This window comes from Saccoglossus kowalevskii, chromosome 14 (assembly GCF_978046115.1).
Source record: "Saccoglossus kowalevskii chromosome 14, keSacKowa6.1, whole genome shotgun sequence".
Lineage (NCBI taxonomy): Eukaryota > Metazoa > Hemichordata > Enteropneusta > Harrimaniidae > Saccoglossus > Saccoglossus kowalevskii.
In genome coordinates this window covers 37,080,027-37,104,804 of record NC_140654.1, presented here as the reverse complement: position 1 = coordinate 37,104,804, position 24,778 = coordinate 37,080,027, and the positions used below count along the sequence as shown (strand labels likewise).

At 37.6% G+C, this 24,778-nt stretch overlaps 1 protein-coding gene across 1 annotated transcript in view; it reads left to right on the top strand.

Annotated features, from left to right (window-relative positions):
- LOC102808159 (glutamate--cysteine ligase catalytic subunit-like) overlaps positions 1 to 24,778 on the top strand; it is a 157,179-nt gene that overhangs the window by 2,081 nt on the left and 130,320 nt on the right. The window contains exons 2-6 of the mRNA XM_085508190.1: positions 13,038 to 13,147; positions 15,302 to 15,421; positions 15,577 to 15,642; positions 15,724 to 15,840; positions 16,047 to 16,105. Of these exons, the coding sequence (XP_085364316.1) occupies positions 13,038 to 13,147; positions 15,302 to 15,421; positions 15,577 to 15,642; positions 15,724 to 15,840; positions 16,047 to 16,105 (472 nt within the window). The remainder of the gene's footprint in view (positions 1 to 13,037; positions 13,148 to 15,301; positions 15,422 to 15,576; positions 15,643 to 15,723; positions 15,841 to 16,046; positions 16,106 to 24,778) is intronic.

Sequence of the window (24,778 nt, the reverse complement as noted above, 5' to 3'; positions counted from 1 at the left end):
CCATCATCATCCATCGGCTGTCAACAACTATGGATGCGGTAAAAGTCTTGATTTGCAGTTTGCGTGAATGGCCGGGAAAAATCATGGCAATTCTGTGCTTCAGTAAGAGTATTTGCTCCTTTTTGACTCCCATGTGCGAAGCACAAAATGGGAGTCTTTGCAGTTAGTGTGTCTGTATGTGTGTGTGTATGTGTGTATGTGTGTCCGACTGTTCCACTGCTATCTCAAGAACCATACATCGGTTTTTGATGAAACTTGGTACATAGATGCTCTGAACATATGCGCCGATTTGATTAGTTTTTGGTAAAAATCTGTGCATATTAATTACCTAATTTGCATGATAATTAGCTATTTTTTAGTGGTTCCATGACTGTTCCACTGATATCTAAACAACCACTCATTGGATTTTGATGAAACTTGGTACATAGATGCTCTGAACTAATGCTAGGTTTTGATTAGTTTTTGGTAATAATCCGTGGATACTAATTACCTAATTTGCATAATGATTAGTCAATTTTCGGTTTTTCCCACTGATATCTCAAGTACTAATCATCACATTTCAATGACACTTGGTACATAGATGGCATATGATACTGCACAGACCTGATAGTTTTTATGGTAATATCAGTACATATAATTACCTAATTTGCATAATTAATTATTTTTCAGCTTTTGATATAAGTAGTGAGCATTACATTTCAATGAAACTTGGTACTTACATACTCAAGGACTATGCAGAGATTGTTTGTTTTGGATAAATATTTGTGCATATTAATCACCTAATTTGCATAATTAGTTAATTTTCAGCTTTTTCACGGGTATCTCAAGTACTAATCATCACATTTCAATGAAACTTGGTACATAGATCCTTTAGGACTATGCAGAGACCTGATTAGTTTCAGGGTAAATAATTGTGCATATTAATTACCTAATTTGCATAATTAATTTTCAGCTTTTCTACTGATATCTAAAGTACTAATCATCACATATTAATGAATGTTTATACATGGATGCTGTAGGACAATAGATAGACCTGCATAATTGTGGGTTAAAATCTGTACAGTCATATTAATTACCCAATTTGCATAATTAACCAATTTTAAGCTTTCACACTGATATCTAAAGTACTAATTTCCATTTTAATGAAACTTAGTACAAAGATGCTCTAGGACAATGTACAAACCTAATTAGTTTGGGGTAAAACTCTGTTCATATTATTTCCCTAATTAGCATAATAATTCATAATTTTTTGGTTTTAATCACATTTCAATTAAACTTGGTACATAGAGTTTTTGTTACATTGCGCAGACCTCATTAGTTTTACAATCAAATCTGTTCATGTTAATTTTCTGATTTGCATAATTAGTTTTCAGCTAAGTAATTTCAAATTATATTTAATGTGTCTCCAATACTCTCAGCACATGGGAGTTCTTTCTAAGCTTTCTTTGATTGTTCAATGGAAATTAATTGAAGTAATGCTGTCAAAGGACATTTCCTTCTAGTAAACAAAACAACCCTGGGACGTTTATCTTGAGAAATTGAGAAGACGAAAATCTCTTGGGACAGTCGTTGTTGTGAAACAATGGACATACTTCTCCAGGGTATCAAGGGTAGTTTTGATTATTAAGAAAGGGAAACTGCTGCTATATGGAAAAGCAACAAATGTCAATGTCATTGACCACAGTAATTCTAAATCGATGTTGGTTTTAATTGGTGTTGCCTGGTGTAGAAGTAATTACATTACGATGTTTTTGAATTTAATGGTAAATTATTAATATTAAGAAATTAATAGTAAATGGTAGACTCCCTTTTGATTAACATCAACCAGTATAACCTGGTTGACAACAATAAAATTCTAACAACAAGGCAATTAGGACAAATTAATAAAAATATACAAACATCATTTATATCAACTTTGAAAAGTGAATTACAAAACGACAATTAATCAAACCAAAATGAAATATAAATAAATTAAGAACATACAGAGAATTAAAAAACAATTTTGCTTTTGAAACCTACCTTGTTACCCTGCAAAATATTAAGAGTGACAGGCACAAAGGAATACCCCTTGCTAATAGATTATGTAACCTTTGTGATCAGAATCAAGTAGAAGATGAATATCAACTAATGATGTCATGCAAAAGTTGTACCCCCGATAGAAATGTCTTATTTGAAATGGCAAAAACCAAAATTTGTCACCAAAGACACAATTCATAGCCTTGCTAAACAACAGTGGTCTAACACTCCCTGTAGCAAGGTGCCTAAAGAAGTGTTTTGAAATAAGACAGCAACCCCAGTGACAATTTTCGTTCACAGTTAAGTTTTGCATTTTTTCTATCTTTTTATTGTATAATAATTTAGTCTTAATATTTTCTTTCTCTGTTACAGTAAAGTATTAGCTTATTTTTTTGTATGTTTTTATTTTATATTATTTATTTAATTTTTTTAACCTTTTATTCTTTCTTAAACATTTATAGCCATTGCCAATCCCTCCGGGGAATGTGCAAGTGTTAATAAAATTAATATTATTTAATTAATGACCCCGCACATTATTGATTGGCCTTGGCTAGTTGAAGCGGTTTTTAAATGGGCGACTAGAAGTATTCGCCATGACTCAAGACTTTTCATTCGGGTTAATACAACGCTTACATGTTACTGTCAGGAAAGTTTAATGTCTTGTTTGTATTTGCACAATGTGAAAGAGGGGTTTATTGTCAAAATGTACTAGTGCATGGGTGGTTGTATGCATATTGAACTATACAAAATTTTAATTATGTCACCAAACTGTACGTTTTGACGACTCGTACTAGTATGCAATTGTAAGATTATATTTCTGATATACTCGAAGTGAATCTCAGCACTGTGCTTTTTATAAATGTTATGGTTCGGTTAATAATTTCCTGGAAACTGTGCAGAAAATCACAGACTTTCATTATTTTTTGTTCATAGTTTTTCTAAATTTCAGTTTTTATTGTTCATAATTATTTACAGCAATAACACTTGTTTTCTGTTGTGAAACCATTTCCAGTTATTATGAATGTGTACATGACAGCTTTCCCCCACACAATAAGACATGTATGGATATGTGCGAGTATGTTTGTTGGGTTAATATGCCACTTCTTTATATCCCACAATGTCTGGTAATTCTAACTAACTACTATTTCGCAAATTTGCGTAGCCTTGCTTCTACTCCCATATTGTCCTTAATAGTGAAGGTTAATGCGGATATATTGTAAATTACACAGAGGTAACACTACAATACATTTCCCTTTACATTCCCTTGTATTACATAACAGTCTTTGAGCTGAGGCAGTTATGGTTCTACAACCATCACCAGTTCTCTTGTATCTATTTTCATTGCCAACAACACTGGGCTCAGCACATTCCAAGGTAAATGTATTTCACAATCACCATGCCACTGTCTGAGACATACCATTATGCCACAGGGAGAGACAGGATGTATGTATCTCAAATTCTGCTGACAACACAAACCAGTGACTGTATCAGCAGTGTAAAAATAAACATGTGCAATGGGTTGTTGCAAAGTATCCAAACATGTGCGCTTTTCATTCACACGGCCAAGGCTCTGTACTTTCCACTTACAATTTACACTGTATGTCACAATACTAAATAATATGAGATTACTAAAATGACAGCAGGCATTAAAATGTCAAGTAAGACCCTGCTTCCCGACTTCAAAGCTTTTACTTATGAACTGTGCAACTGGTATAATAGTGTTTTCATTATGTAATAATAATTCCAAGATTTTTTTCTCTGCAGGTTTATTATCATATCCTTAGCTTTATTGAACAGTTTGGTACCAACTCATTGTATTTGTTGCATTCCATCAGAAAGTGCATTTCATCCTAAATTAGACCTTTGTTACACATGTCACAAACCCTGTTGTTTAAGAGGATTTTTTTATAATGACCTATTTCAATTTTGAGACTATGGTCACTAAGATGAAATTTGCTATGCAGTTCAAAGTTTTTTAGCTTGACTAAATATGATTAGCCGATATGTTCTCAGTTTGTTTTTCTCATTTGCTTTGGTGTAGTTATCATTATGAACCTCACCTTTCCATCTTGTTAGTAGATTCTTGATGCCCAAATCAATTTGTTTCATTTGTGCCGAGGTTAATTGATCACAGTTGTTAACTGAATGATATTGTTGAATATTGTTCAATAACGATGTTCATTACTTCTAGATACCATTTACTTTTAATGTTTTGGTTAACCACAAAAGCTTCCTTGAGTAACACATTATTAGAATTCATGGTCCGACTGGAATATTTAATTATTTGTTTTTTTACAAATACATCAAACCCCGTCCACATGTACCTGTCTGTTCTAGCTCTAGATGGCATTTAGATTGTCTAAATATCACGATATATTGCGACATTAGCGTCCTAAAATATTTTTAAACAAGACCCCTTCCACATGTAGCTGTCTGTTCTAGCTCTATATGGCATTTAGATTGTCTAAATATCGCCATATATTGCGACAATAGCCTCCTGAAATATATTTAACAAGACCCCGTCCACATGTAGCTGCCTCTGCTAGCTCTAGATTGCATTTAGATTGTCTAAATATCACGATATATTGCGACAATAGCGTCCTGAAATATTTTTAACAAGACCCCCGTCTACATGTAGCTGTCTGTTCTAGCTCTAGATGGAATTTAGATTGTCTAAATTTCGCGATATATTGCGACAACAGCGTCCTGAAATATTTTAAACAAGACCTCCTTCCACAGTAGCTGTCTGTTCTAGCTCTAGATGGTATTTAGATTGTCTAAATATCGTGATTTTTTTCCTATATTTCACATTAAACTCGTCAAAAATCAGTGAAAATAAATTCAAAGCAAAACGCCCAAAAAGCTTTTTCAGTGACAATTAATTCTAGCGAAAATAAATTATTCCACAGTATTTCACAATTTATTTTTACTTTATTTTTTTATTTAATCTTTTCAAAACATGCATTTTCGATAGGTAAATAACTCATGACCACAGACAAATTTTTTTGTCTGAGATTCATTTGAACAAGATGTGAAATGAATCGGCTCACCCAAATTTCATTTACCAGAGTTCAAAGTTAGTCAAATCGGTTTAAAATGGAATTGGATAAAACATCAGTTTTGTAATGAACGCCTTTTACACATCCCAAATACGGTTTAAAATTTACTGAAAATAATGATTTTTATTGTAGTCATTGATATACATGATGTAATTCCTCTTTTACTTTTACAGTTCTTTTTGTAAATATATTCAGTTTTCAAATGCTCTAATCAGGGGAAAAAAACAATAATTTGAAAATGGCGATGTTTTATACATGTACATATATGTTGTTTATTTTAATCTATGCTTGACTTGTATACTAGTAACTACATTCATGTTACAGGATCTCGGCTCGTGTCGAAAGTTTTAATCCTTTGTGTTTGCAGAGAGATTACAGCAGTTGCGTTCAGGTTATTCAGGACCCACTTAGGACCGACTCGGCTCATGCCGAAATTACGCCCTCATTCGTCCATCTGTTGGCGCAAACATGGAAAATGATACGCATATGATGATAATAATAATTGTTATAATAGTGAAATTATATCCATTTATTGCTATGGTGTTTATTATGAACCATCGTGCACATGAACAGCAAAGAAGATTCGAAACACAATTATTTTTTCACGTCAATGTAGCATTGCACATAAATATGTGTTGCTGAAGACGGTTTGCATTCATTTCATTCATTACTACAGCATCCGTCCATATACTAGTATCTCTGCATTCCTGTCATCGTCATTTCCTGCTGCATCATGTAGTATGAATCCGCATATGTTCTCTTACCACTGAGAGCGTGATTTCAGCTTGTGCCGAGTGTTCAGGCAGCAAATCTCGGCACGTGCCGAGTTTCGGTCCCAAGCATATATCGGGACCGAGATCAAGTTTTTTTGTCATGTGCCGACTCAGTCCTGACCATTCACACACAAGTTTCAACACGTGCCGACTCGGTCCAGAGTCTCGGCATGTGCCGAGATCTCTGACGTGAACGCCACTGTAGTGTATCTGCAAATAACATTGTTGTTGTAGGGTTAATTGTAAAACAAGGGGTGTCGATGATCTAGGTTTTGTGATACAAAGCGAGGACATTGTGTTGATGTTATTACATACTCTAATAATCATCTATAGCATACATTTTCAAGATAATTACCGATAGATCCTGAGAGATGTCATGTTTCATCATATTTCCCAAACATCAGTTTCAGCAATAATGTACGTAGCATATAAGATAAATGAAGTTTAAAGAATAGTTCTAATAATAGAAAGACTGTCAACACTATACATCTATTACACCTAGGGATTTGGATCTATTTCCTTAGGATGTACCCCAAGGGAAATAGACAGATTTAAGTAACAATAGCTGTGATTTTGAACATATTTGTTTAAATATATTGTTTTAGATACAATTGCATGGACAAAGTGACCCTACACATGTCTAATGTCACATAAAATTAGGCAGAGGGTTTTCCGAACCTGCCTATTCACATAGTTCATACCCACCATAGACTCCGGTCTGAACTGTAGGCATTAATCGACGCCACCTTACCTTGACCTTCACTCTGGTTTCTCTCCGCACCGAGGACTAGACCAACGCTTCGGAAAGAGTGGGGGTGGTTGGGGGAAACCCAGAGTCTATGGTGGGTATGAACTATGTGAATGAGCAGGTTCGAAGAACCCTCTGCCTAAATTCACTACGTTTAATTACACACCATAGACTATGGTCAGTCAAAATGACTATTTTGAACTGTAGGTAGAGTCAGACTATGATAGGTGGCAGGTTTTCCGAGCAAACAGAAAATGATGAAAGTATTTTTTCCCAGTCAGGGATGATACACTCTACAACTACCACTCATCACCTAGTTAAGACCCGAAAGAGGGTGGTGTCTTACCTTGCCTGTGCTGTCCCCGGAGCAAAAGCCAAAAATGCTGCTATGGTGACGGGGTTCGATGTGCTTGAGAAAGCTAGACCCAAAACACAATTCAGGGGGTAGTATGCTTTTGAACTAAAGACGGAAACTGTTCTGCATGAGAACATAGGCCAAAAAGCAAGACCAGGAAACTTCCAAGGAGTGCTGACGGTAGAGAAATCTGTCCGCAAAAATGCTGACTTATCGCCCATGCGCAGGGACCCTCGTGGTCTTTCTTGCTGGGTCAGCAACCAGAGTCTGACCCGCTACGACAGGACCCAACCTAAAGAGGCCTTCCTCAATGAATTGGGTCTTTTAGGTAGTAGTTGATAAAGATGTTTTGCGTTCTCCAGAAGCCTGCCCTGTTTGAGGGGGCGCCTGACACTAGCGCTAGTGAGTTAGCAATCGCACGGACCTTGTGCGCTCGTACTTGGTGTCTCTGCAAGTTCTTTGTAGAGGAAGTTAAAGTATTATAGACCTCTAATACAGTAATCCATCTGGCGATGGAAATCACAAAAAACATGTGCTTGGCACAACGTCCGCCCATCAACACCGTCTGCGTGCCCTCTGCCACGCTCAGCACTTGGTCGGATCAGGGGAGACGTGCCGACGGGGTTGCTTTGGATCCCGGCGCCTGTGATCCCATAAGCGTTGAAGCAACAGTAAGTGGTTGCCTTAGGATCGAGGGTGAGGGAAGAGACATGTTTTGAATGCGAGTGATGCTTTTTGTGCTTCTTCCTGCTTGCCGACCAAGTGGCCGCAGTGGAGACAGCTCGCTCCGACTGCATCTGATCTACCCGGTCTGCCAGGGATGCAATTTGCACCGACAGTCCACCTACCAAACCCCTCATCTCAGAGGCAAACCTGGTGTCGTGCGAGGACATATCCACAAAAGGACCCGCAACGGGCCCCATAGGAGGAAAGACTTCCAGGGGCACAGCCTCACCGTTGCCGGTAAAATTGGCCTGAAACAACAGACTTTGAGGATGCCTTCCGTTCAGTGGGAGGAGACCGAAAAATATCGGTACCTTCACCGTAGGGCCTCCTACTCGACCTCTCAGTACACAAAGTACCGGTAGCCGAGCATGAGGACTTTCCACTCATGCCAACACACAACTCACTTTGACACAACATGCATGAGGGAAGCGAAATACAGTTGGAAAAAGTGACACAAAGGAACCAACCATGTGGTTAAATTGCGTTGCCTGGTTTTATTTTCTTTGTTGTGAAAAATTATACACACAAAGGGTAAATTGACATGGGGGTAAAAATAATAAGAAAAACCTACCAGCCATAGTGTCGGCTACCGCGGCCACGGTAGCAACCCAAGCCAGAAACCCGGACAGGAAATAGCAGGCCTTCCAGGTGTTGGTGCGGAGATAAAGAAAGAGTGAAGGCCAAGGTAAGGTGGCGTCACCACATTACCTCTGTCAGGACGTAAGGGAACAAATCTTGGGGTCATGGGGCTTCTCTCCGTCATTTGCAGAATCGCTGATTAATGCCTACAGTTCAAAATAGTCATTTTGACTGACCGGAGTCTATGGTGGGTAATTGAACATAGTGATTGCAATGTAAAAAGTTGATTAGTTGCCATTTTATTGGAACCGAGTCATCTGGTGGGGATCATAGAACATTATGACACGCCCAATAAAGGGAAGTAACAGATGAAATCACCGATGAGACTTTGTCAGAACGAGGCCTAGCCTCTCACGATGGCAACATACCATTAAAGTCCTAATATAAATCGCATACATTATAGTAACCGCACCCCCAATTCCGGCTTCGGGGTTAAAGAGTTCTTAACAAAAATTGAAAACTTGAAAAGTACCTATTACCAACTGCACCCCCAATTCAACAAGACCGTGACTGACTTCATTGTTTCACCAGCTGGTTATAGATGGCATTGTTCTTAATCCTATTCATTTGTTTCGACAACGTGCCTAAAAATATTCACACCTATCTGAATAGGTCTGTGTTTTGTAAGTTTTTGACAATGTGCTGTTATCACTGTAAAAGTGTTAAATTCTTCTTCAATGCTCAGTTTATCTTTTGAAAACAAATAATTTCTTGATTTAAAAAAAAAAATCATGCCGTTTTCCCATGGAAATCAAAGCCAAAAGATCGCACTACATTATCAGTAAATCTCTGTGTTCACCATGAGGTTGCTGAACTGTCATTAACATATTTAAATGAGCTATGTAATTTAGACACGTGGGCATTTTGATTGGTTAATTAGCGACATGACCTATCCGGTCAATAAAAAGTCGCGTGTGCATTCAAAAACATGGCCGATATCGTATCGTATCGGCCGTTTACATGTGACTGAAATCATTCACTTACAGTGAAACTAAGTTTAATTTTACTTGCATTTCATAACAATTCAACGGATTTATTTTTTGTGCGTTATTGTAATCAATACTGAATAATAATCACCGGTTTCAACACTTCGAAAACAAGTAAGTTATTCACTTGTGAACCGCAGCATGGCCGGATTGCACTACTGTTCCGTGATCATTTGCTACTAAGCAGTGCATTCGTGTTTGTTTTTATTTGAAACTTCTGTTAGAATATACTTTTCGTTACCAAGAAAATTAAAAAAATAAATGCATTTACATTAAGTATACTGAGTATTTTTTATTATGTAGACAGTTTTTTACTCCTATGTGCGAAGCACACAATGGGAGTCTTTGCAGTTAGTGTGTCTGTACATGTATGTGTGTATGTATGTATGTGTGTGTGTGTGTGTGTGTGTGTGTGTGTGTGTGTGTGTGTGTGTGTGTTTTTGTGTGTGTGTGTGTTTGTGTGTGTGTGTGTATGTGTGTCCGTCTGTTCCACTGAAATCTCAAGAACCATACATTGATTTTTGATGAAACTTGGTACATAGATGCTCTGGGCCAATGCGCAGATTTGATTAGGTTTTGGTAAAAATCCATGCATATTAATTACCTAATTTTTAGCTGTTCCATGACTGTTCCACTGATATAGATCTAAAGAACCACTCATTGGATTTTGATGAAACTTGGCACATGTATGCTCTGAACTAATGCGTAGATTTGATTAGTTTTAAAAATCCGTGCATATTAATTATCTAATTTGCATAATTATTAATAAATTTTCGGCTTTTCCACTGATATCTCAAGTACTAATCATCACAATCAATGAAACTTAGTACATAGATGTCACAGGACACTGTACAGACCTGATAGTTTTTAGGGTAATCTCAGTACATATTAATTACCTAATTTGCATAATTATTTAATTTTCAGCTTTTAATATTTCAAGTAGTAATCATCACATTTCAATGAAACTTGGTAGATAGTTACTTAAGGACTGTGCAGAGACCTGATTAGTTTTTGGGTAAATATTTGTGCATATTAATCACCTTATTAGCATAATTAATTAATTTTTCAGCTTTTCGCCTGATATCTCAAGTACTAATCATCACATTTTAATGAGACTTGCGACATAGATCTTCTAGGACTATGTAGAGACCTGATTAGTATTAGGGTAAATAATTGTCCATATTAATTACCTATTTTGCATAATTAGTTTTTGCTGTTCCATGACTGTTCCACTGAAATATAAAGAACCTCTCATTGGATTTTAATGAAACTTTTACAAAGTATTTATCATCACATTTCAATGAACCTAGGACTATGCAGAGACCCAATTAGTTTTTGGTGAATATTTATGCTTAGAAATCACCTAATTAACATAATTAATTAACACTGATATCTCAATAACTGATCATCACATTTAAATAAAATTTGTTACATACATGTAAATGCTCTAGGACAATAGACAATAGCCTGATTAATTTTGGGTTAAAATCTGTTTATATTAATTCTCTAATTAGCATAGTAATTCATAATTTTCTGGTTCTAATCACATTTCAATGAAACTTGGTACATAGATATTACAATATGCAGACCTTGTTAGTTTTACATTGTGTGCAGACCTTATTAGTTTTACACTCAAATCTGTTCCTATTAGTTATAATATCTCAAGTACAAGTAATTTTGAATTAATTTTTAATGTGTATCCATCTCAGCATACAGGAGTTCTTTCTAAGCTTTCTTTGATTTAATTGAATGTAATTTTTCAATATTTCGTAACGCCTATTTTAGAACCAAAGTAAGGCCTTTCACTCTTCTCTGACGCCAATTCAAGAGATTGTACGGTGTATTGTTTGTTTTGTGCAAGTGTTGTGGGCAAAAAAATGACCACACCCATTTAGTGATTGCAATATGTACGCAATAGAAACCGCACCCTGAACTTGAGCTTTTGATCCCAATTTTTAAATTTATACATTGTAATATAAACAATGGTTTATATTAGGACTTTAACAGTATTTTGACATTTTGTGCCATAATTCCTGAGGTTTGTTTTACAAAACTGAATTTTAATAGATGGAAACCTGGAGGCAATCCATCGGCCATCTATTTTCACTTGAATGTGATTTAATGTACAGCGTCAATATATGGTATATATGCTATGCATTCAGTTGTTTCAATGTTCACATTTATTGTTAGGGTAGAAGCCTACCGGGAGTCATAATTTTGGACAAAATTGGTCATAAATCGCATGACAATGTTCGTTATTATTATGTACAATCATTATGCCTCATGGTACAATTAAATAGCAATATTTTGTGTGTTACAGTTAAGCTTTTTGTGAAATGTGTCCTAATATTTTTTTAAAATGGCTATTTTTAGAACAAATTCCATAAAACACAATGTTGCATTTTTTGACACTTTTTTTTTTTTTTTTTTTTACCAAAAAGTACTCCATCATTAACAATATATGATTTTTTCAGCCTATGTCACCAGGCTAGATTTTGAGATATTGTATAATATCTCTGCCATAGAAACCTGTGGTAAAAGTGTTATAATAGTGTCAAAATGGCGACTTTCCACTAAAATACAACCATCAATTTCTCGAAAAAAAAGCTGGTGACCCCCAACTTTTTTTAGGTCAATATCCTTATATTACCTTGGAGTACATTTTATTGCAAAATGAATAAATTCTGAGTTTTTAGCTCCGCTGTCGACTGGAGCTTATCATATGAGTGATTGTCCGTCGTCGTCCGTGTCAATGTTTTACTTTTTCGACATCTTTTTGAAAACTACAAGCCTGAATGTACCTTGGGTAGACCTCTCTCAGATTTGTTCATTTCATGATAATATCTTCAATTCTCTAATTTTGGTGAATATTTTTGTCATTTTTGGTAAAAAGTGATATTTTCAAGGGAACCAACTTCTTGTTAAAAACCGCAAGTCCAATTGCTTTGATATTACATATATAGGTACTACATGTGGACCTCTCTCAGACTTGTTCATTTTGTAATGATATCTTTAATTTTCTAATTTTGGTGAATATTTTTGTCATTTTTGGTAAAAAGTGATATTTTCGACTTCTTGTTAAAAACCTCAAGTCCAATTGATTTGATATTACATATATAGATACTACATGTGGACCTCTCTCAGATTTGTTCATTTCATGATGTTATCTTTAATTCTCTAGTTTTGATGAATATTTTTGTAATTTTTCGTAAAAAGTGATATTTTCGACTTCTTGTTGAAAACCGCAAGTCCAATTGCTTTGATATATTATACATATAGGTACTACATGTGGACCTCTCTCAGATTTGTTCATTTTCTAATGATATCTTCTGTTCTTTAATTGCCATGTGCATTGCTAACAGCGGAGCTATTTCAGCCGACAGGCTGCTTGTTTAATTTATTAGTAGGCTTCTACCTTAATTCATGTTTAAAACACATTTGTGAAAGTGGTAGTTTTTATGCTTCTGTTTTTTTTTTTTAATTTCTTGCTGGGAGTGAATATTACATGGAACGACATGAGCTAGAGAATGCTTTCACTTTGACCATATGAATTTACTTACAGTCATGCTATCAGTGTTCAGAATGTATGTTGAACACACACAGTCATTTTCCCATCATGCCCTTCCATGTCAAAAAAAGTATCTAAATTGAGGTTGATACTATAGGTTTATAAAAAAAAAAAATATAACATACATGGATTCAGTGTAATAAAAGCTTAAACTGTTTATTCATCAGGTGGAATACATGTTGGTAACATTTGATCATGAAAATAAGACTGCCAGACTCAACCTGGATGGAATTACTTATTTGAAATGTTTACAGCAAGATGAAATTAATAATCCTGAGTAAGTAAAACATTTATTTGTGTGGCAGATGACAGTTATACTGGTCCTCATGGTCTCTGGACACTGGCCCTCATGGTCTCTTGACTCTAGACCTAATGGCCTCTGAACACTGGCCCTCAAAGTTTCTGGACACTGGACCTTCTGGTCTCTGGACACTGGTCCTTATGGTCTCTACACATTGGGCCTCATGGTGTCATGACACTGGTCCTTATGGTCTCTGGACACTGGCCCTCTAGTTTCTGGACACTGGACCTTCTGGTCTCTGGACACTGGTCATTATGGTCTCTGTACACTGGCCCTCTAGTTTCTGGACACTAGACCTCATGGTCCCCATACACTGGTCTTCATAGTCTCTGGACACTGGTCTTCATAGTTTCTGGACACTGGTCTTCATAGTCTCTGGACACTGGTCTTCATAGTCTCTGGACACTGGTCTTCATAGTCTCTGGACACTGGTCTTCATAGTCTCTGGACACTGGTCTTCATAGTCTCTGTACACTGGTCTTCATAGTCTCTGGACACTGGTCTTCATAGTCTCTGGACACTGGTCTTCATAGTCTCTGGACACTGGTCTTCATAGTCTCTGTACACTGGTCTTCATAGTCTCTGGACACTGGTCTTCATAGTCTCTGGACACTGGTCTTCATAGTCTCTGGACACTGGTCTTCATAGTCTCTGTACACTGGTCTTCATAGTCTCTGGACACTGGTCTTCATAGTCTCTGGACACTGGTCTTCATAGTCTCTGGACACTGGTCTTCATAGTCTCTGGACACTGGTCTTCATAGTCTCTGGACACTGGTCTTCATAGTCTCTGGACACTGGTCTTCATAGTCTCTGGACACTGGCCCTCATAGTCTCTACACACAAGACCTCATGGTCCCCAGACACTGGTCTTCATAGTCTCTGGACACTGGTCTTCATAGTCTCTGGACACTGGTCTTCATAGTCTCTGGACACTGGTCTTCATAGTCTCTGGACACTGGTCTTCATAGTCTCTGGACACTGGTCTTCATAGTCTCTGTACACTGGTCTTCATAGTCTCTGGACACTGGTCTTCATAGTCTCTGGACACTGGTCTTCATAGTCTCTGGACACTGGTCTTCATAGTCTCTGGACACTGGGCCTCATGGTGTCATGACACTGGTCCTTATGGTCTCTGGACACTAGACCTCATGGTCCCCAGACACTGGTCCTCATAGTCTCTGGACACTGGTCTTCATAGTCTCTGGACACTGGTCTTCATAGTCTCTGGACACTGGCCCTCATAGTCTCTACACACTGGGCCTCATGGTGTCATGACACTGGTCTTCATAGTCTCTGGACACTGGCCCTCATAGTCTCTACACACTGGTCCTCGTGGTCTCTAGACACTGGTTCTCATAGTCTTTGGACACTGGCCCGCATGTTCTCTGGACACTGGGCCTCATGGTATCAGGACACTGGGCCTAATGGTCTCTAGACACTGACCCTCATGGTTTTAAATCTTATAGACAGCTTATATGGAATTTATTTATTATACACAATGTAAGAAGTATAACAAAGTAAAAAAGAGATTTGCTGGGTACTTTTCATGTAAAATTTCTAGAAGAAAAATTTGAACTGTAACACTTCTAAAGTATCAGAATGGCTAATGGAGTTTTTGTACAAGACTAAACAATTCTACATTGTGTCAATAATCTATTAATCCCTACAGTGAGACAAGTACATGTATATTGGGTTGACAGTGTACATAAGTAACCATGCTTTTTAAAAGTCTAACTGTTACACTTGAAACAGCATGGTTGGGAAGTGTAATTAATGAATCATATCACAACAAAACAATAGAAATATAAATGGTAGCATTTGCATAAACTCAAAAATCTCTATTCAGTGTACTGTCATGCATGTCGCATGTATTCTTCAAATGTCATCTTTTGTACATGTATATATTATAGAATATGGTTATACAGGTACATGTATATACTGATTTCATCAATGCCAATGTTTAATTTGAACTCGGCTTGGCTAACTTTTTAAATGGTTATAGAAGAACTCAAATTCATGTTTAAAATTCCAAACCATGCTTCACTTCGCTTCATGAGTGCCTGATATTAAAATTGTATGAAATAGTAAACAACATTTTGCACAAACTAAAATTTATATTTTATTGCAGTGAGAATACAGCTATTTGGAGACCTGAGTATGGAGCTTATATGCTAGAAGGTACACCAGCTAGGCCGTATGGTGGTTCTATGGCACATTTTAATGTTGTTGAAGCAAATATGAAAATAAGGTATCAGACAATGTGTGGCATACCTTAAATGCTTTGTTGCCATGGAAGTATTTCCACAAATTCATTGTACATTTGTAGTTAAGTGCAGGAACATTGTATAAAGATTGCAGAAATGTTCTATACAGTCAAGTCATTACATCAATTGTTTTTTTCAGGAGGGAAGAAATAATGAAGTTATTAAAAGCTGAAGACTCTCCTCTTTCTATCACTAGTTTTCCAAGGTTAGTTACAATTATGTTGGTTTATTGTGCAACAGATTGATGCATTTATTTGATAAACATCCTGTTATGTTTACTTTTTAGATTAGGATGCCCTGGTTTTACTCTCCCTGGATATGAACCAACTTTGACTGAAGACGGAGCTTCTCGGTCACTTTATTTTCCTGACCAAGCAATCAACAATGATCACCCAAGATTTAGGTGAGTCTATGGGGTCTATGGGGTCTATGGAGTTTATGGGGTCTATGGGGTCTATGGGGTCTTCTTATTGTGTATGCATTCTAGATTATCTGGCTACTTTTTAGAATCGTATGATAATAATGATTTTATTGAAGGATGGCCTGTCATTCTGATGGCCAATATTTTACCTATGTCTACCTTAATACATTACTTTTCTGTATTTGCAGCACACTGACTAGGAATATAAGGAGCAGACGAGGGGGAAAAATAGCCATCAACATTCCAAGTAAGCCAAAATTGTTAAATCTTGAAACCTTTTACATCATTGTAGGTGTTCAATACATGCTGGTATGTGATACATGTTGGTGTTCTATACATGCTGCCCCTTACGAAAATATCCTATAGGACTAAGTCTTATAGGAATCCTATAGGAATTCTATAATATTCCTTTAGGACCAATCCTAAAGGAATCCTATAAGACACTAAAGTATTCCTATAGGAATTCTAAAAGATCCTTCAGTATTTTGGCCCCTTTCTTATAGGATTACTAAAGAAATACTATTGAATTTTTTGAGTAATCCTAAACGAATTTGTGGTACTGATAGGTATAACCTGATGTTTTGTGTGTTGACAAAAACATAATTATCAAATAGAATGAGTATAGAAGCACAAAAGAAACCCAATATTATTCTTTTAGAGCAACTAAAGAAATCCAATAGTATTCTTATAGCAATACTAAAGAAATCCAATAGTATTCTTATAGGACTACTATAGAAATCCAATAGTATTCTTATAGGAATACTAAAGAAATCCAATAGTATTCTTATAGGACTACTAAAGGAATCCAATAGTATTCTTATAGGACTACTATAGAAATCCAATAGTATTCTTATAGGACTACTAAAGAAATCCAATAGTATTTTTATAGGACTACTAAAGAAATCCAATAGTATTTTTTTATAGGACTATTAAAGAAATCCAATAGTATTCTAATAGGACTACTATAGAAATCCAATAGTATTCTTATAGGACTACTAAAGAAATCCAATAGTATTCTTATAGGACTACTAAAGAAATCCAATAGTATTCTTATAGGACTACTATAGAAATCAAATAGTATTCTTATAGGAATACTAAAGGAATCCATTAGTATTCTTGTGACCAAGTTGAAAATAAGTTGATACAACACAATGTATGGTAGAGAATCGCCAGGTTTACACATTCCAGGCTTTATTTCTATCCGAGAAATTCTTACAATTCATTCATCTTACAACTAAAGTAAGCGAGTGAACAAACACAAAGAAAAACCTAACGACAAAGAAAATACAATACGGTTACAAATACATAATACACTCGGCGTTTCAAGGAAGCATATTCAAGAAAAATATAATCGAGGTGCAATATACAGTTTAAATCAAATGAATGGTAATAACATTGTTATGACAAATAGCACATGGTCGAACAATTCAGAATACAAAGAGTATTACTCACCCCGTCAATTAGCAAACCCTAAATTCGTTCCCGAAATACAGTGACAGTCTTCATAATTTACAGGAAGTGCCATTACAGCTTTTTTTAGGTGAAATTGCACACTGGAATAAGCCAAGCCGAGTACCTTCTCAATGAAAGTTCAGGAGTCCTCTGCCACACCCAGCCCAACTGCTAACTTGCCACGCCCAGGTTATCTGGGTAGTAATTTATGCAAATGAACCATCTTCCTTTTAGTGATTCTATAGAGTTTATCCTTTTTTGATGCGTACAGCAGTTACAAATATAAACATGAAATAGTTATTTATTTAGATCATTTGATATCATTTACACCACACCAAACAAAATGGTTCTGAGACAATTCATTTGCAAACAGCAAACAGTGGAGTAGGGTAGTGTTGCGCCCTCTGTGGCTAAAACAACCATCTCCTGTAGCAGGTGCTACCATAGAAATAGTTGGCCACAAAGGGGTCAACGGAAATAAATATTACAATGCTCACATTCTCCCCCACTTAAAGTATGCTGTCACTCAGCATATTTATAACCACCAATATACTGTAAAACACTTAAATTAGCCGCATTCAATTTTTTTTTTTTTCAAATTTGGTTTATTTACACTATAGTCTGACTATGTTGCTGTATATCAGCAGAATCACAGTCATGCCAAAAAGCATGACCACACACCGTACAAATACAATTATTGCCAAATCAGAGTCATCTAGAATAGGCGAAAAATGGCAGGTAGCCAAATAACCAAAACATGCTAGTCAAAAACACGTGTTACAGTATACTATTAAATATTATCTACACTATCAAAATTACAATTTCCCAGTAGACCCATTAGATTGCAACCAACCATTAAGGATAATTTGACCCAAGCTAGAGCCAAGGTCTGTAATAGCATGCCCTAAAGTTGCAACTGAACCTGGATTAAGTGATTTAGTGGATGTGATCTGCTGTTCACTAACTACAGGGGGTTGAGAGACTGAACGAGGTAATTGATGAGGATTACTATGTTTACCTGCATTACCCCTCAAGGATCGTCTTAAAGGTACGTTATGGTCTGCGTTAGCTGGAGCTTTATTTTCCACTAGGGGTTGGTCATATGAGCACTCCACACTTGGTTCTGCTGGGGCATCAATGGATACATGGTTCAATGGTCTGAGGTCTACCTCTTCTGGACTAGCGAGAAGGGAAGGTTGAGCTGCACTGGCCAATTCTGGACGCGTAGGAAGGGAAGGTTGGGCTGCACTGGCCTTATGTGGACCCGGGATGTGGAGAATGTATGGCTCATCTTCAGTGTCACTACTACTGTCGCTACTTGCCGGTGAGTAATCATTCTTTCCCCGGTCTGGAATACCAGTATGGTTACCAACTTCAGAAGGTGGAGTAGCTGACGAGGTGTCGTGGACTATCTCATTGCCATCAAGTATCTCGCTACGATTAACAGTTCGAATCGTACCCATGCCATCAACGGGTTGTATCTTGTACACATTACCATGAGGGTCAGGCCTGGCTACAACTTTATAGGGCACAGCACTCCAGGTGTCTTGTATCTTATTTCTTCCAACTACATAGTTCCTGAGAAAGACCTTTCCTCCTATCGGTATAGCAAATTCCTTGGCGTGTTTATTCGAGCGTTTCTGCCGAGCATGTGCCTCCCTCTCGAGATTGGTATTAGCTTGATCAAAAGCATTTAACAATCTTGCACGATGATGAGATACCCAATCATCAACCTTTGTAGGACTATTATTGTCTGAGGTTACTCCCAATAGATGGTCAACAGGTAAATGAGGGTCTCTCCCAAACAGTAGAAAATAAGGAGAATAGCCAGTTGAAGAGTGCGGAGTTGAATTGTACACATACACCAATTCCGGTAAATGTTGGGTCCATCGCCTTTTCTGCTGCAAACTTAAAGTCCGTAAACTATCGTGCATTGTTCTGTTGAATCGTTCGCATTGGGCGTTTCCTTGTGGATGGTATGGTGTAGTCCGCGATTTCTCTATGCCATATACTTTACAGAGCTCTTTTACAACATTGCCTTCGAAATTTCGTCCCTGGTCACTATGAAGTCTCCTTGGAATGCCAAACCACACAAACCAGTCATCAACCAGAATCTTGGCTACAGTTTGAGCTCGTTGATCACGGGTGGCAACAGCTTGCGTGTATTTGGTGAATACATCTGTCATAACTAAGACGTTTTCTCTTCCATCAGTAGAAGGTTCCAGAACTGTAAAATCCATAGCCAAAATATCTAAGGGCTTGGCTGCTAACAGACTACTCATCAGTGGTTTAACCCTAGGCAAAGGTGATTTAGCTAACATACACCGATCACATTTCTTGCACCAACTCTCCACATCCTTAGCATAATCAGGCCAGTAACACCTTATTCTGACTAATGACAGTGTCCGCTGTATACCCTGGTGCCCAGCATAATTGTGCAAAGCCTGCAAAACCTGTAACTGTAAACATGAAGGGAGGACCAACTGTGCACACTCTTCCCCCATCTCATAGATTACTCTTCGTAACACACCTTCAGTCATCTTGAATTTATGCCAGCTACGAAGCAGTTTTCTTACTAGTTTAGGCTCGCGTATCAGTTGCCGTCCGACAGGTCGCCTTCTCTGGTGCCAATAATGTAAAACATGACCAACAACAGGGTCTTCCCTTTGTAATGCTGACAGCTCAGCATTAGACATTGATGGTAGGGTGGTTAATGATGCATCTTGTGAATCATTTGTGTACAAATTCTGTTCTCTGCTGGTATGTGCACTTACGATGGCTGACCTTAAATTAACTGGAATAAGGGTACTAGCAGTGGATCCTTTCAACATTACCTGCACATTTACAGACTGAAGACTGGAACAGTTCACAACTTCTGTAGCGTATCTACGCCTGAGTGCATCTGCATTCCTGTTGCGTTGACCTGAACGATATTTAATATCAAAATCAAATTGAGAAAGTTGTGAAACCCAACGCATTTCAGTAGCACCTAACTTGGATGTTCCTAAGTAGCACAAGGGATTGTTGTCTGTATACACTGTAAATTTCGCACCAAGGAGGTAGTCTCGAAATTTATCAGCTACAGCCCATTTCAGAGCCAACAATTCTAACTTCATGGCGCTGTAGTTCTCCATATTGCGTTCTGTCGGTTTCAGGCCTCGGCTACCATAGGCAATTACTACCCTACCAGTACCTAAGTCCTGTGATAGGACAGCACCCAGACCTTTGAAGCTAGCATCAGTCTCGAGGATGAATGGTTTTGTAAAGTCTGGGAAACCCAGAACTGGTGCAGATGCAAGACGTTTCTTGAGTTCTTGGAAAGCAAGATCACATGCTTCATTCCAACGATTTTTAAATGGTAACTTGACTAATGCTTGATCATTCAGTTTTCTAGAGAATTTTGTCTTCTTTTCTTTGCCTTTCTTCGGGCGCTTCAAGAGTGAATGCAATGGAGCAGCTACATGTGCAAACTGGGGTACATATCTCCTATAATACCCCGCCAGTCCGAGAAATCTACGCAACTCTGTCTCGCTCGAGGGCGTTGGCCAGTCAACCACAGCAGTTATTTTATCTGGGTCAGTTGATGCACCTTTTTCAGAAACTAAATGTCCCAGATACCTCACCTCCTTCTGAAAAAGATGACATTTCTTGGGCTTTACTTTGAGATTTTCTTTGCTCAACCTAGTAAACACCATATCTAACCTGTCAATCATCTCCTCAAATGTGTGAGAGAAGACAAGAATGTCATCAAGATACAACAGAAGAGTTTCATAACTTTGGTCACCCAAACATACCTCCATGAGACGTTGAAAAGTCGCGACAGCATTACAAAGACCATATGGCATACGAGTAAATTCAAAATGGCCACCGCCACCAACTCTGAAGGCGGTCTTGTGAATGTCTTTTTCCTCCATTGCACATTGTAGATAACCCTGAGTTAAATCAAGAGAGCTATAATACTTGGCCCCTCTTAATACATCAAGCGACTCCTCAATACGGGGAAGTGGATAGGCATCACGTCTTGTTTTACTGTTCAATGCCCGGTAGTCTACACATATTCTTAAACCACCATCCTTCTTCCTGACAAGTACTGCTTGGGAAGCATAGGGGCTTGCACTTGGTCGAATTATGCCCCTCAGTAGCCATTGTTGTAAATGATTTCTGGCTGTAGGTGAGGTGGGACACGTCTATAGGCATGTTTGACAGGAATGTCATCTGTTGTATAGATCTGATGTTTAACAAGCTCAGTGTAACCAATGTCATCATCGTTCATGCTGAAAACACTTTTATGCTTCATCAGTAACTGTACCACTTGTCTCTCCTGGTCCACGGTCAACTCTTCATAAGGAATATTAATTTTCTGGATCCATTCAGCATTACTATCACTGGACACTGCAGCTTTATCAGGGACAGTGGCAGGAGCACCGATTAGCAATTCAGAGGTGCTAACCTGTTGGATTCTGCACCTCCGGAATTCATCTTTATCCAATTCATCTACAGAATGAAGGGTACCAAGCCTACTACGAGGTTGAAGGATCACATCTTCATTGCCTAAATTTGCAAGTAATACTGGAACCCGTCCAAATCGGACATCAGAGTATGAACGCAGCAGCACCAAGTTCCTAGGTAAAGAACCATCACCAATCACTTGCTCCACCATAGCTGTATATGTACCACCCTTGAACAGTCGTCCACTACCCATTACCCTTTTCACACTTCTTGCTGGTATCACTACAGGCCGTTTCCGCACCACCTTCACAAAACCTTGGTTACCCTCAGGTTTAAAGTGGTGTGTCATCTCGTATAGCTGAAGAACTTGTGTCCAATTACCCAATTCGGTTTGGTTAACAACTCCACTCAGTGCATCTGGATTTAGATTCCCCATTACGTGTTGTAGTATGTTACTGCCAATGATTCCAGGCACCCGTTGCTTACGCTCAGAAGTGGAGGCATCTTCAGGATCCTTCACCACAAGCACCCCCATATCCTTAAATGTATGTCCACATATTGTCACATCAACCTCCAGGTACCCAACATACGGTATGTCCAATCCATTAGCAGCTGTGATACGCATCCAACCAGTAGTATCTTTCACTGACATTCCATGCTCCAAAAGATTAGCGTCAAAAAAACTCAAAAAATTTAGAGCCCTCAGAATCACCCCCCACCATTCGGCTCAACACAGCGGGAGATTCTAGTTTAACTTTGGTGCAGTGGGACGTCCTGTAGAGGTAGTGCTGCACTTGTCATGTTGTGGACAGTCGCGAATAAAGTGAAGCGGACTTTTACACTTAAAGCAGACCTTCTCTCCTCTGTCATTCTGTCCTTTCTTCCGAAATGTCTCACGAGAGCTGGGCTTCCTTTCTCCTGCTACCATAGCCATCAATTTATCAATCTGTATCTGCTGTTTCTTCTGGGTTTCTATTACCAACTGTAAATCTGCAGACATTGAGGTACTAGAACAAACAACATCAGCCTCAGCCTTAGACTTGCGTACAGTAGCTTTCTTCTTGACGGTTTGGTTACCAGTACCCTCCCCCAACCACTGGATGGCCCTATCTCTGAATTTCCAAAACGGGAGTGTAACAGATTCTGCATTCAGGCGTCTCAACTCGCGTCTAAGATGTTCATCACTCACACCTTCAATGAATTTTTCCTTCACAGTCTTATCACGAAATGCTTCAGCCTGTTTATCTTTTCTAACAACCTTGTCGTACAAACACATCAATGCCAACGAGTAATCATGAAGAGACTCGGTATACTGTTGATTCCTACAGTAGAATAACTCTTGTAGATGAGCAATGGAATCAGGATCACCAAATACCTCGTGTATAATTTCCAGCAGTCTATAAGGGTTTGAACGATCAACTTGGGGTCTATATCGAACTTCACTTTTTGCTGAGCCTTGTAGATGATCCATTATAAACTCAACAGCTTCTTGACCACCAAGAGATCGAGACTTCAGATAACTGAAAACATCATCAATCCACTCATCCACATCCGGGTCTCCATCCTTACAAGGCCGTCCTTTCAATTGAGGCAACTTCTTTGAATCTTTGGCAATGAACACCGTTTGAGTCCCATCTGTTGCAGAACGCGATTGAGGAAACTCTCCACCAAGCCAAGACTTGGAGTTAGATCGAGCCTCACCAACTTTTAAAGATTCTAATTCATGCTCCAAAGAACCAACCCTAGATGTTCTATCGACGAGCTCCTCCTGTGCGCATCTAAGTCTACTAGAAACATCATCTGCACGTCCTTTCTCAGTCAAATATAATTTTTCAAAAGTTGACATTTGTTTAACAGTTTCACATTGTAAAGCCAATTCGGCTTGCATAGAGGTTATCTGATCTTCAAGACTCATAGTGCAGAATAAATTTAACCACCCTGCAGTCAGTCACAGCAGATCACAGTTATAATAATCAAAAACAATATCACAATAATAATGGTATCAAGAAGACTATCTCAATCTGAGGAACAATTATTAATTGATATCGCACAAGTTAAATACGAACAAATCATTATAATACGTCATTGGATAAATTCAATTGACAACTATTATGACACAATATAGCTTATCAAATATTCCGCTACACACTCGAAGACCATCGACAAAAAATATTTATATGATACAAAACAAAAGTTTAGAAATGCCTTAAATACACTAAATACTCCACACACTTCTCGAAATGTGTCGCTAACAATTTAGACTCCACAATTATGAACTTCAGATGTAATTTTTACAGCAAATTGAAATATTAATCGATTCTAACATGAGAAGGACTATAACAGTAATATGCATTACACATGGACATATACAATGTCGTATATATATTCACAAGCAAATGTAAGTTCAGCGTAGTAATCAAGAGTCAATATTCACAATAAAGTTCAAGAATGTTCGGCTACTAAACCAAGTAACAAGCAGTTATATTCAATGGCTTGTACTCACGACTTTTCTTGAGCGACTTTAACACTTGAGAACTTGATAACTTTCAGACTCCAGATGACGAGGTTTCTATTCAATCCACCAATAGTCATATCAATCCTACCGACTACGCCAATTGTGACCAAGTTGAAAATAAGTTGATACAACACAATGTATGGTAGAGAATCGCCAGGTTTACACATTCCAGGCTTTATTTTATAGTATAAGAATACTATTGGATTTCTATAGTATTCCAATAAGAATACTATTGGATTTCTTTTATAGTCCTATAAGAATACTATTGGATTTCTATAGCAGTCCTATAAGAATACTATTGGATTCCTTTAGTAGTCCTATAAAAATACTATTGGATTCCTTTAGTATTCCTATAAGAATACTATTGGATTTCTATAGTATTCCAATAAGAATACTATTGGATTTCTATAGTATTCCTATAAGAATACTATTGGATTTCTATAGTATTCCTATAAGAATACTATTGGATTTCTTTAGTATTCCTATAAGAATACTATTGGATTT